General features: G+C 39.9%; 1 protein-coding gene across 5 annotated transcripts in view; it reads left to right on the top strand.

Moving 5' to 3' along the window:
* Positions 1-13,248, top strand: part of ARHGAP28 (Rho GTPase activating protein 28) — a 215,097-nt gene that overhangs the window by 166,455 nt on the left and 35,394 nt on the right. For all 5 annotated transcript variants that reach the window (XM_077492486.1, XM_077492485.1, XM_077492482.1 and 2 more), the window contains 5 exons: positions 1,312-1,460; positions 6,088-6,253; positions 6,338-6,429; positions 7,440-7,517; positions 12,727-12,889. In XM_077492486.1, coding sequence (XP_077348612.1) covers positions 1,312-1,460; positions 6,088-6,253; positions 6,338-6,429; positions 7,440-7,517; positions 12,727-12,889 — 648 coding nt within the window. The remainder of the gene's footprint in view (positions 1-1,311; positions 1,461-6,087; positions 6,254-6,337; positions 6,430-7,439; positions 7,518-12,726; positions 12,890-13,248) is intronic.

Raw genomic sequence — 13,248 nt, 5'->3', positions numbered from 1 at the left:
CCACCCCACTATCAAATTGATCATAAAATGAAAGAGACGCCCTATAGTGTAAAATCACAAAAGGTTTGTTTAATATAAAGTATTACACTTACATTAGTACAGGTAAAACCAATGTTGTGTACAATATAGGCGGCCGCCTTAAGATATCCAGGCACTGTGCAAACAAACGCGATAGCAGGAAACAGCTCCTAACCCAACCGGTTTCATCACAAAAGGACTTCTTCAATTTACACTGTAATGGTGGGGATTGACATTATTTCTTTTTATGTTTTTTTACACATGCGCAGTATTCTTCCTTTTTTATATACTGTGTAATATTTAACTAAAATCATGATCATGACCCTAGCTCAGCATAAACTCAGTTTCCTTTCTTTAAAATACCGTATATGTCGGTATATAAGGCGACCAGGCATATAAGACGACCCCCTAATCTTACAGTTGTTTAAGCGTTTTTTTCTTGTACTTACCGTATAAGATGACCCCCCTTCCGAGGCTTCTGACGATTGATATTGTTTCCTTCTTGATGGAGCCGGAGCAGGCGCCATATCCTTCTTCCTGCTTTTGCTGGAGCCAATCACGGCGAGCGATGTATTGTATTTGCCCCCTGATCCAGTACTCTTATTATATGTTGGGATGGTCTTCCTAAATGGAGATAATTCACTATTCAGACATCAGAGTGGGAAGTAAAGTCAGTGATACATGGTGGAAAGTGTATAGCTACCTGCACCTCCTCAGATCTGTGATCGCTATGTCCAGCAGAGGGAAGCCTTTCAGAGCCAACTTTCCAATTATGAAATACCTTTAGACTGAATGCAGAGAGCTACAAAGGAAACTGATCCTGGGAGCTCTAAAAGGGTGTGTCAAATTAAACCTTGTCCTTTAGAAACCTGTCCCACACTTTACATGGTACACCTTCTATGGTCCACAGAAAAATTACCCAACAGGGCAAAGGTCTGTATTGTTGGCATCAGTTTAATATCAGTTTTTGATGCTTCACTGACTGGTGCATTTGAACATCATTTGACATCCTTCTGGCCTGCACTTGCTTGAAGCAGATTTTGCACTTAGACCATAGACATTTATGGAAATGCAAAGGCCCTTAGACACGTTGAGGTATCATATTAAAGTGTTCTTAAATAAAAAAAAAATCAAATGTTTCTAGGCCTTCTTTCTGATTTTAGCTTTTTTTCTTGCTTTGGAATTGCTTTTTTTTTGATAATCACCACTTGCACAACCTTATGTTTTCACAAATAATTGAGTTGGACTTTTGTTCTTATATGAAAACAAGCAGTTTACTTTGTATTGTTTCAGCTAACAACTGTGCATTAGAGAAAGTTAGTCCATCGGTAGCAGAAGAGCTGTCTTTTGAAGTATCCTTTTCTGAGACCATTGTTATTGATGATAAAGAAAAGGAGAAGCAGAAGAAACAAAGAATAAAAAAGGATGATTGTATTTTACCTGTAAGTTCTAATACTGGACTGATTAAATAGTGTGTGATTTCCAGATAGTGCACTGGTTAAAGGGATCCAGTCATCACAATACCTTCCTGACTGAAAAGCCTCTGATGGAAGAGACCCTGTCCCCAACCACATATTGGTGTAATTTACTAAAACTAGAGAGGGCAAAAGTCTCATGCAGCTCTGCATGGTAGCTAATCAGCTTCTAACTTCAGCTTGTTCAATTAAATGTTGACAAATAAACTGGAATCTGATTGGCCAGATTTTGCACTCTCCAGTTTTAGTAAATCAGACCCAGTGTTTCTACAAATATAATCTTCTTATTCAGCTTCACTATGACAGACATGACTGCACAGAACCAGTAATTTGTGTGATGTCAGAGAATCCACTGCAGTTAGTGGTTTCCCAGTTTTGTGAGTATTGTGATAATTGGATTGGTCTCAAGTGTTTGTTAAAAGTGATTAGAATTTTTTAAGTATATCTACAGCTAAAACCTTTTTTTTTTTACATTTTGAATAGAGTAGGGTAGAGTTGAAACCAATCTTTTAACCAGCTATGTTCCCTTGGAGAGATTTCCCTTTACTTCCTGTGCCATATTCAAAATAGGAAGTGAGAGAATTTCCCGCCAAAGTGAGGGAATCGCTGATTGGCACCATGATTACCAGAACTAGGATCCGAATTGGAAAATGTACCCTCTATTCTTGGTCTGGTGGATGACCCAAAAGTTGGGATTTTCTGTTACTTTTCACCCTTGGTAATAACAGTAAACAGAACAATTTGAGAGGGTAGATCTCCCTAATGGGGGCACAGACAGATACAAAAATCCATTCAGGTGTTCTAATCCCTTTCTGCTCTATATAAAATCAAAATAAAATAAAATCCTCTTTAAGTATACATTCAATGTTGGTCCTGCAGTCTCAACAGGAAGTGAGAGGAGACCTTTCCAAATTGAGTGATATCTGCTCTTAAACAGTTGTTAAGGGAACAAGTGTCTCCATTGAAAGAGTACTTGCTCCCCATGCTATGCCCCATATTTCTTTCCCAATGATATTGGCAGAGCAATTTCCCCTAACAGGAAAGTCATATAAAAAACCTACCATGGATTCTATTTCACCACCACTCTATTGAAATAAAAAAAAAAGTTTTGGCTTTAGTTATACTTTAACTGTAAGGCCGCGTACACACGGGCGGACTGTCTGTCCAACTTAGTCCGCTGAAACACATTTCAGCGGACAGTCCGCTCGTGTGTGGGCTTCAGCGGACTTTTTCAGCGGACTAAGTATTTCGGAATGTAGGAAATACTGTCTGCTGGACTCGCATTTCGGCTGACAATCCGCCCGTGTGTGTGCCAGTCCGCCCTACTTTTGAAATGAGCGGACTTTTCCCGCCCGGAGAAAAGTACGCTCATTTTGAGCGGGTATCCAGGTAGGCGGGGCCCGCGACGGAGACGTCGCTGGCCCCGCCGCCTGGTATGGACTTAAAGGGGAACCCCAACGCTGAAAAAAATCGGCGTGGGGGTCCCCCCCAAGTCCACAACAGACCCTTGTCCGAGCACGCTACCCGGCCGGCCAGGAAAGGGGGGCGAGCGAGCCCCCCCTCCTGAGCCGTACCAGGCCGCGTGCCCTCAACATGGGGGGTGCCCTGGGGAAGGGGGGCCGCGTGGCCCCCCACCCCAAAGCACCTTGTCCCCATGTTGATGAGGACAAGGGCCTCTTCCCGACAACCCTGGCCGTTGGTTGTCGGGGTCTGCGGGCGGGGGGCTTATCGGAATCCGGGAGCCCCCTTTAATAAGGGGGCCCCCGGATACCGGCCCCCCACCCTATGTGATTGAGTATGGGGTACAATGTACCCCTACCCATTCACCTGTGAAAAAAAGTACAAAAAAAACACAACACAGGGTTAAAATATTTTATTGCACAGCTCCGGGGGTCTTCCGTCTTCGGGGGTCTTCTCGCCGGACTCCTCCGCTATCTTCTTGTAGCTCTTTTGCTAGCGGAGGAGTCCGGCTTTCTTCCTCGCCGCCGGCCTCTTCTCCCGACTTCGGGGGTCTTGTCCCCCTCTTTGGTTCTTCTGCCGGGCCACCGCGCCTTCTTATAGCTCTTTTACAGGCGGTGGCCCGGTCTTCTGTCGCCGCCGTTTTTTTTCGGTGTTGGGGTTCCCCTTTAAGTCCATACCAGGCGGCGGGGTCAGCGACGTCTCCGTCGCGGGCCCCGCCTACCTGGATACACGCTCCAAATGAGCGGACTTTCCTCCGCGTGTGTGGGCGAGTCCGTTCATTTCAAAAGTAGGGCGGATAGTATGGCGGACTTAGTCCGCCGTATTAGTTCGCTCAAAAAGTGCCGTGTGTGGGCAAGTCCGTTCATTCGAAAGTATGACGGACTGTCCGTCGGATTGTCTGACGGACTAAGTTGGCCAGACAGTCCGCCCGTGTGTACGCGGCTTAATGTGTGACTGATGTTAGGAATATAATATAAGCACTGATAAAACACTGCAGAAAAATTTCTTTTTATCTATTTCTTTATTTATTACTTTTAATCTATTTATTACACCTTTTGTCTATATGGACAGTGTTACACTCCAATAGAACTCTTCTTTAATAAGAAAATAAGGTCAATTCAGCTAAATGTTTTATTTACCATAATAATCACTAATTTCAGTTATATTCATCTCTTATAGGTGCTCAATGTAAAAAAAAAGGTGGTTATGGCAAAAAAATGATAGTTAAAGCTTAGTGAATTGAGCTGGTTGCCATTAATACTTTGTGCTTTTATGCTTTGTTTCTTGCTGGAACTAGACTGCGCTCAAAAGACCTTGCTAAGTAAACAAAAGGAGTATCTTTTGCCAAAAAGTGCATTGTGTTATTTTAAGCAATAGCTAAGAATAGTTTTATTAAAATGAAGTTATCATAACATTTAGCTGCATGTGATGACTAGCTTGACGTCAATAGCAAAGTAATAAAATTGAATGTGAAAAGTAATCAGCATTGTTTGTATATCTAGTCCTCTAGCACAGCTGCATCAGTCATATGGGCTACAGTTGGTGAAACTTGTTGTATATCCAAGGACAACTAAATATAATGCTGGCCAAAGATATGTAGATGTCTTACTGAAATCCGCAGTGAAACATCTGCCCATCATTTAACACATTTCTGTGCTGCCAGAACTGGGTATACGATTCTTCCTGACATGATTGAATATAGCACACAATATAAAAATGTCCATCCGCTCTCCTCCATAGAACAAGAACAATGATCATTTGCCAACACAGAGAGGTTTCACACAAGCTGGAAAACCTCTATGTATATTAATGCCTACCTGAATTAAGGAATTTCCCATTATCTTCTGCTTTGGAAGTTAAATGATCAAATCACTCTCTACTCATCACAAGCAAATTAGAATCATCACTTGTAAAAACAGGGTCGACAGACCCCTTAAGCTGATTATTTTTGTTCAGACAGAGGGCTGTATACAATGTGTTCAGTGCCCACAGAGGCGGGACAACTGACTGCCTGACCAAAGAGCATACAGTAAACTTACCAAGTTCATAGCTGTCAATTCACCAAGGAAACTCAAGAGGGACATGGTTTTAAGAGTCCTCTACCAGATCCCTTGGTGGTTAAAGCAAATATATTAAGTCTCTAGAGATGATCTGTATCTACTTTCTTCACTGGGGAAGAGGCAGTATCACCTGATGGAGGAGGAAATGGGTGGAGCCAAACACCTAGTGGGCAGAGATTCCAGATACCCCAGACTAAGCATCTTCTTCACTTTGCATGTCCCTATAAAGGTGACAAATGGGAACCAGGTACATTGGTGGAGTATGCAGTGCGTTAAGATTTTGGCCTACTAGATTAACACTGTATCTGTCTTTATTTGATGATTATATGCCATCTCTCTATGTTTCTGGCTTTGATGTCATCTACAAACTCAGAATAAAGATATTTAAAAACAAAAAAATCTTCAGTGCCCTCCGTAGCTGTGGGCACCATGGAGTAATTGATCCTCAAATTTTATACTACACAGTTTAATTTCAGCAGCTCAGTTCATTTTGAGCTCTCCACTGAGCAGTAGGGTAGGGTGCTAAGACCCTACTGCTACCTCACTACTTTTATTGTGAATTTTGAGGATCGTTTCTTTCAAAGTTCCTGGAGCTTCAGCTGTTGCCTCTGCTGAGAACACAGATTGCAATAAAAAGCAGACTTTGGTTCTAGCCTTCCCCCTCTCTGATTAAAAACAGTGGGGTTGATTTATTAAAACAGGAGACTGCAAAATCTGGTGCAGCTTTGCATACAAATCAATGAGCTTCCATGTTTTTTAATTGAACAAGCTGAAGTTAGACGCTGATTGGTTACCATGCACAGCTGCACCAGATTTTGCTCTCTCAAATCTCAGTAAATCAGCCTCAGTGTTTTATAGTATTGTGTCCATTACAAAGCTACTATCTGGAGACATCTCACACAATTACAATATATTGCGGATATAATTGAATCTCTCTACACATAAGTATGTAATGTAGATTTGTATATTAGGATACAGCAATGGACAAAATACATCTGTTTGTGTGTCTATGTGCATATGTGTGTATGAATCACTTTTCAGTTATAACAATTACTTTTTTTATTGTGCTTCAGAAATTCATTGTTTGGAAAAGCAGGTTTGGACTAACTGAAATAGAAGATTTGTCTCTTGAAGACATGAAGAAAATTCGGTATTTATCACTTATTGAATTAACAGCTTTTTTTGATGCTTTGGGGATTGAATTAAAAAGAAATCGAGTTATGAGAGTCAAAGGAAGAGGTATGATATTTACTTTAGAGGAGATGTTTGTTGTGCTAAGGTAGAGGTTGCATTTTAATGATTGAGCTCTGTTTGTTCCCATAGAAAATGGTCTTTTTGGGGTTCATTTGACTACTTTATTGGAAAATGATCAAAAGAAAATACCTGGTACTAAAGTCCCCCTGATTGTTCAAAAAGTAAGTATACAAACAGAAAATACCTAATTTTAGTATTGTCATAGCCAATTACAAAAATTGTTACAGTATTTTGCATGTACGTTGTAATTCAAAAACCCATGTTTAATACTTAAAAGATAAAAAAAAAAATCTTACAGCATGCTTTCATATTTTAAACTAAGCTATATTGCAAAATCAGTTTTTTACTCCAATTGATTGCTTTCATACCTCAAGCTTTGTTAATGTATTGAGCCGAATAAAGTGACACTAAACAATATCCGTACTCTCCAGAAATACACATCCACAATTTAATGACCCTGTAATCTATTTCTCATTAAATAATTTCTTACTGTGTTATTCTGCCTCCCAAACCACTTTTTTCCTTCTCACTGCCCTTTGTTTGGAACAAGCTGTGCACGTTAGTTGCAGTCATGTGCACTGCTCTTTGCAGATTACACATCCCATAGACCATAGTCCATAGTGCCTAGTTAATCTCGGGAGCAAGCAACAGAAGGAGCTACGTTCCTACATACAGTGGGACAATGTACAACGAATGTAGCCACCTTCTAACAGGAAGTCATATCACATTCATGGTTAACTCTAAACTGATAAAGACTTTTAAAACATTGTCTAATGAGAATTTTGGGTACCATCGTTTTTCATGATTTCATAAGAGCCTGCAATTTTAAGGCTTAAAATGTTTGGTATCTACTCAATGCAGCCCCATCTTTTATATTTTAACCAATTGTGTTTGTTTGCACTAAAATACATTCAATTTTTTTTTTCTGACAATATGTGTTTTATAAACAATTGCTCAAATAACACGCAACATAAAAAAATTGCACCTGTAACCATTTTATTCTACAGGGCCTCTACTTTCTGAAAATATATAATTGTTTAGGAGTTTAAGGTTATTTCCAGCAAAGAAAAATGCAGATTTTAACGTGTGCAGCCTTCTTTTTGTTTTGCAATAAAGTTATCTTTCCGGTTGTGTTACTGTATATGTTTATATACACATTTGTTTTCGGTAGTTATTGCAGAGACTGGAGGAAACTGGATTAGAAACAGAAGGAATATTGCGGGTGCCAGGTTCAGCCTCTCGAGTTAAGGTAGTTCTTCTCTTAAAATATACAAATAAAAGAAGAAAAAGGGAATCTTTAATGGTTTGGGTAAAATTTTTTACTTTTTTTTTTTTTTTACATTTACATGTTTTTAAAATTATGTTTTATTACCTTGTATACAAAATCTTCATTTTACAAGTAAATATTTAATACACAGTACGCTACATTTAATACACTCATACCAGGTTGAAGAATCACAAATTGTACTGGGCTAGGCTTGGTCATAATACTTCAGTGTATACAGTGTGTGTGTGTGTCTATATATATATATATATATATATATATATATATATATATATATATATATATATAAATATATATATATAAACAGTATCTAGCAAAAGTGAGTACACCTCACATTTTTTTCACTACCTGGCTAAAGAAGCTGAGGGTACTGGCCAAGCATGTCTCCACACCTAAACCCTATTGAGCATCTGTGGACATCCTTAAACGGAAGATGGAGGAGCGCAAGGTCTCTAACATCCACTAGCTCCATGATGTCATGACGGGGAAGAGGAGAGGCCGGAGAAGCACATGGGGGGGCAGTTGGGACGATCAGTGCGGGCAGTTTATCTCCTTATCCTGTATACCTTTTAATTAAGCAGCCAACAAAATGAGAAGTTGAGAAGTGGAGATACTGTGGCTATTAGCTTTGGTATACAGGGAGATCGGTTCCTGTAGCTGCCCACACCGATCATCCCATCATCCCGCCTGTCAACCAGGGACGGCTCATCCATAGGTACAGGGTGGGTCAGAGCACAGTTCTATTTTTTTTTTTTATGTCAAAACTTAATTCAACAAGCTGAAGTTAGAAGCTGATTGGCTACAATGCACAGCGGCACCAGATTTTGCACTCTTCAGTTTTAGTAAATAAACCCATAAGATTTACAGGAGTGAGGATTATCTTTCTATTTCTCACATAAGGCATGTGTATGAAAACTGGAACAAAAGTGGACCAACCAGTCATGCTTAATTCTTAAAGTTTAACAATGTTCCAGTTTTATAAATCAACCCATATGTGTACATAACTTTGGTGTCTACATAACATTGTTAAAGGAGAAGTCCAGCCAAATCTCGTTTGGCTGGACTTCTCCTATGAATCACAGGAGTGCAATTCGTTTTGAAGTTCGCTCTCTGCTGACGTCACCAATGTCAGTCCAGGCACCGCGTCATCCCGACCACAGAGTCTGGATCCACCAGGTGTCTGGACTGCCACCCGGGTCAGCCTCTCAGCAAGCCACTGAGAGCTTGAGACGGCCACTCTGCCCCTCCACAGCTCAGTAATCCAATGAGCGAGGAGGGAGAAGAGCAGAGAGTAGTGACTGACTGCAGTCTGCAGCTCTCTGCTCTAGGAGATCTGAAAACCGAGTGATCGGCGATGTTTGATCGCTCAGTTCTCAATGAGGAGGCGGCAGGGGACAGATGCAGCATCGGACCGATGCTGAATCCACCTAGGTAAGTATAAATAAGAAAAAAATAAATCTGTTATTTCTCTTTTAACTCAAATGTACAGAAACTTTGACTTTCTTTTCATAATATTATTTGTGCAGCTTATTTGCTAAAGATTCTAATTTTACAGTTTTGCTGTGAATAGAGGTTAGAAGTCAACTATATTTTTGTAGTAACACTAATACTTTTTATAACCTAATTTACAATTTTATCTTCAGAAGGCAAAAGTCTCTTCACATTCATGGTTCTTTCATTCACAGTTGTGGTTTAATACATATGATATGTCTATTTTTTCTGAAACATTCAGATGTGGGAATGATGTGCTGCACGTGTGGGATTGTTTAAAATCTTTCTGGTTTGCATTCACATTGTGACATTCATGAATGATGTTGAAATCTGTCACAAGGATAAATTAGACTGAAACAGCATACATTTTAAACATATCCAGATTTAAAAGAAAAATATGTTTGGCTCAGCTGGAAGTAACAACGATTCCAAAAACTGTTGGCTCTTTGAAACATATGGTTACAATTAAAGAGGCCCAGTTCTGAATATAAAATGTAAGCTCTTCATATAAGACATAAACCACAGTGCTGTCCTCCATAACTGCAAGCAAACTACATTTTGGGGAGAATGTACTAAACCCAGAGAGTGCAAAATCTGCTGGGGTTCTGCATAGAAAACAATCAGCTTCCAGGTTTTATTGTCAAAGCTTAACTGAACAAGCTGAAGTTGGAAGCTCATTGGTTACCATGCACAGCTGCACTAGATTCTGTTTGCTCCAGTTTTAGTTCCATTGTTCCTAATTTTACTGACTGGAATGGTACCAGCTGATTGGAGAAAAGCCAATGTAGCACCTATATTTAAAAATGCCCTAAAATACATCCCTGGGAATTACAGACCAGTTAGCCTAACATCAATAGTATGCAAGCTCTTGGAGGGGATGATAAGGTATTTTATACAAGATTTTAGTAAATAAATGGTATCATTAGCAGTAATCAGCATGGATTCATGAAGAATCGTTCTTGCCAAACCAATCTATTAACCTTCTATGAGGAGGTGAGTTGCCACCTAGATAACGGAAGGCCCGTAGACGTGGTGTATCTGGATTTTGCTAATTATTTGACACAGTTCCCCAAAAACATTTACTGTACAAAATAAGGTCCGTTGGCATGGACCACATGGATTGAAAACTGGCTACAAGGGTGAGTTCAGAGGTTGGTAATAAATGGGGAGTACTTGGAATGGTCAGGATTGGGTACAGGGGTCCCCCAGGGTCCTGTGCTGGGACCAATCCTATTTATTTTGTTCATAAAGGGGTAAACAGTTCAATCTTTGTATTTGTGGATGATACTAAGCTAAGCAGGGCAATAACTTCTCCGCAGGATGTGGAAACCTTGCAAAAGGATCTGAGCAAATTAAAGGAGGGGCATTGGCATTGGCATGGCAAATGAGGTTTAATGTAGAAAAATGTAAAATAATGCATCTGGGTGGCAAAAATATGAATGCAATCTATACATTGGGGGGAGAACCTCTGGGAAATCTAGGATGGAAAAGGACCTGCGGTTCCTAGTAGATGATAGGCTCAGCAATGGCATGCAATGCCAAGCTTCTGCCATCAAAGCAAACAGCATATTGGCATGCATTAAAAAGGGAATCAACTCCAGGGATAAAACGATAATTTTCCTGCTCTACAAAACTCTGGTTTGGCCGCACCTAGAGTATGCTGTCCAGTTCTGGGCACCAGTCCTCAGGAAGGATGTACTGGAAATGGAGCAAGTACAAAGAAGGGTAATAAAGCTAATAAAGAGTCTGGAGTATATGAGTTATGATGAAAGGTTGCAAGCACTGAATGAATGTATTCTCTCTGGAGAAGAGACGCTTGAGAGGGTATATGATTTCAATTTATAAGTACCGTACTGGTGACCCCACAATAGGGATAAAACTTTTTTGCGGATGGGAATTTAACAAGACCACTCTTTAAAATTAGAAGAAAAGAGGTTTAAAGGGGTTGTAAAGGTAAATGTTTTTTCACCTTAATGCATTCTATGCATTAAGGTGAAAAAACCTCTGACAATGCCGGCCCCCCAGCCCCCCCGTTTTACTTACCTCACCCCTCGTAAGTCCCTCGCTCGCCCCCAACTTCCTCTTTACCACTCAGCCTGGCCGCTGATTGGCTGGAGTGGATGCATTGAAGGCAGCGCAGCCATTGGCTCATGCTGTTGTCAATCACATCCAATGACACGGCGCGGCGGGGGGTGGGCCGTCTGATACAGCGAGCGGCTATAGCCACCGGCTGTATCACGGGAGCGCGCCCGCAGGTGCTTCTCACCATGCGAGGGAGTTCGCATGAACGTGAGAAGTACCTGCGGGAAGAAGCAGAGACAGCCACCGAGGGACCCCAGAAGAGCAGGTTCTGGGCCACTCTGTGCAAAACGAGCTGCACAGTGGAGGTAAGTATAACATGTTTGTTATTTTAAGAAAAAAAAATACCTTTACAATCCCTTTAACCTTAAACTACGTAGAGGGTTCTTTACTGTAAGAGCAGCAAGGATGTGGAATTCCCTTCCACAGGCGGTGGTCTCAGCAGGGAGCTTCGATAGTTTAAAAAAACAGCTGAGCACCTGAACAACCAGAACGTACAGGGATATGCAATGTAATACTGACATTTAATCACACACATAAGCTGGACTTGTGTCTTTTTCCAACTTCACCTACTATGTAACTATGTAGTAAATCTCTCCCTTTATCTTGTAAAATAATTTCACTTCTTATAAGTCACGTATTTATCTTTATTAAAATAACAATTTCAGGTTTACATCCACGTTAACAAATTCTTTCTAAAATAAATACATTTTCAGGAAGAATGATCACTTTGATAATTCTTCGCTTGGCATTACTGCTTCCTGATTGACTTCTTGCTTACTGGACAGAGAGCTTCATTTATTTGTTCTATTCATGTTAATCTTGTTTATTTATACATTTTTTTGGAGGAAGATCCTTTGACAAGTAAAACAGTTTATTGATAAATTATAATATTTATCTATCTATCTCTAGATATGTAATGGGGCTGATTTACTAAAACTGGAGAGTCCAAAATCTGGTGTAGCTGTGCATGGTAGCCAATCAGCTTCTAACTTCAGCTTGTTCAATTAAGCTTTGACAATAAAACCTTGGAAGCTGATTGCTTTCTATACAGTGCTATACAGTGCTGCACCAGATTTTGCACTCTCTAGTTTTTAGAATAATCAGCCCCAACTCAAATTAATGAATGTAATCTGCCCCAACGTGAATTTAGCTGTTTGCCTCAGTTTAGACCGCCATGCACACGGGGCTTAAAAAAACATCTGTTCTCTTGGGAGTAAAAAAGATATAGAGCATTTTTTTGTACATAGTCTAGACGAGTTAAGAATAGTTTTACGTTTTTTCTGCCAGTGAGCTCCAATCAGAAACGTGAACCAGAAGTTTTTTTTTTCCTGCCTCTAAACGCTGAACTCAAAATATGCCTGTAAAGGTCCTAATGTGCATGGACATATAGGATAACCTTGAGTTGCTTCTACAGGCAGATCACAAAACTCCTGTAGAAGCAACATTTTTTAAGCCAGTGTGCATGGAGCCTTAAGTGGCAATCTGAAGTGAATGGGTAGTGGGTTGAGGAAATATTTTTTAAAGGAAAAAAAAAATGTATTTAACATTTATTTATTTACATTTTGACTTTGAATTATAAATTGTGTTCTCTTCTGTGCAGAGCCTGCGTCAAGAGCTTGAGACAAAGTTTTATGATAACAATTTTGACTGGAAAAAGGTTCGAAGCAATGATGCAGCTGGTCTGCTTAAGATGTTTATAAGAGATTTGCCGACTCCTTTGTTTACAATGGAATATATCCCTGCTTTCATTGCCTTAGTAGAAAGTAAGTGCATGATTGAGGTTGAAGCAATGTATTAGGGTAACAAAATAATAACGCGCAAAAGAAAAACACATTTCGTACACATCTTTTATAGTAAGTCTGAGTAAATCTCCTGCTAGATTTAAACAAAAGACTTGCAATTTGTCAGCTATTGTGACCTTTGTAAATTCATTACAGGCAGTAATGCACTGTGTTTTCCTGACAGTATGGAGTCAAGAATAAATACCATTCTTTGCAGAACACTGCCAGGGGGCTTCAAGAAAGCATTAAAATATGTTATACAAAATATGTAGGTTATATATACAATGTTTTGATCGACTGCATTTGATAAAAGACTTTTAGCTCAAAACACATTATTTCCT

The sequence above is a fragment of the Lithobates pipiens genome, unplaced genomic scaffold, assembly GCF_037356315.1.
Source record: "Lithobates pipiens isolate NorthernLeopardFrog02 unplaced genomic scaffold, aLitPip1_a1.2 Scaffold_19, whole genome shotgun sequence".
Lineage (NCBI taxonomy): Eukaryota > Metazoa > Chordata > Amphibia > Anura > Ranidae > Lithobates > Lithobates pipiens.
The sequence above is the reverse complement of the archived record's forward strand: the minus strand, read 5'-3'. Positions and strand labels throughout refer to the sequence as shown.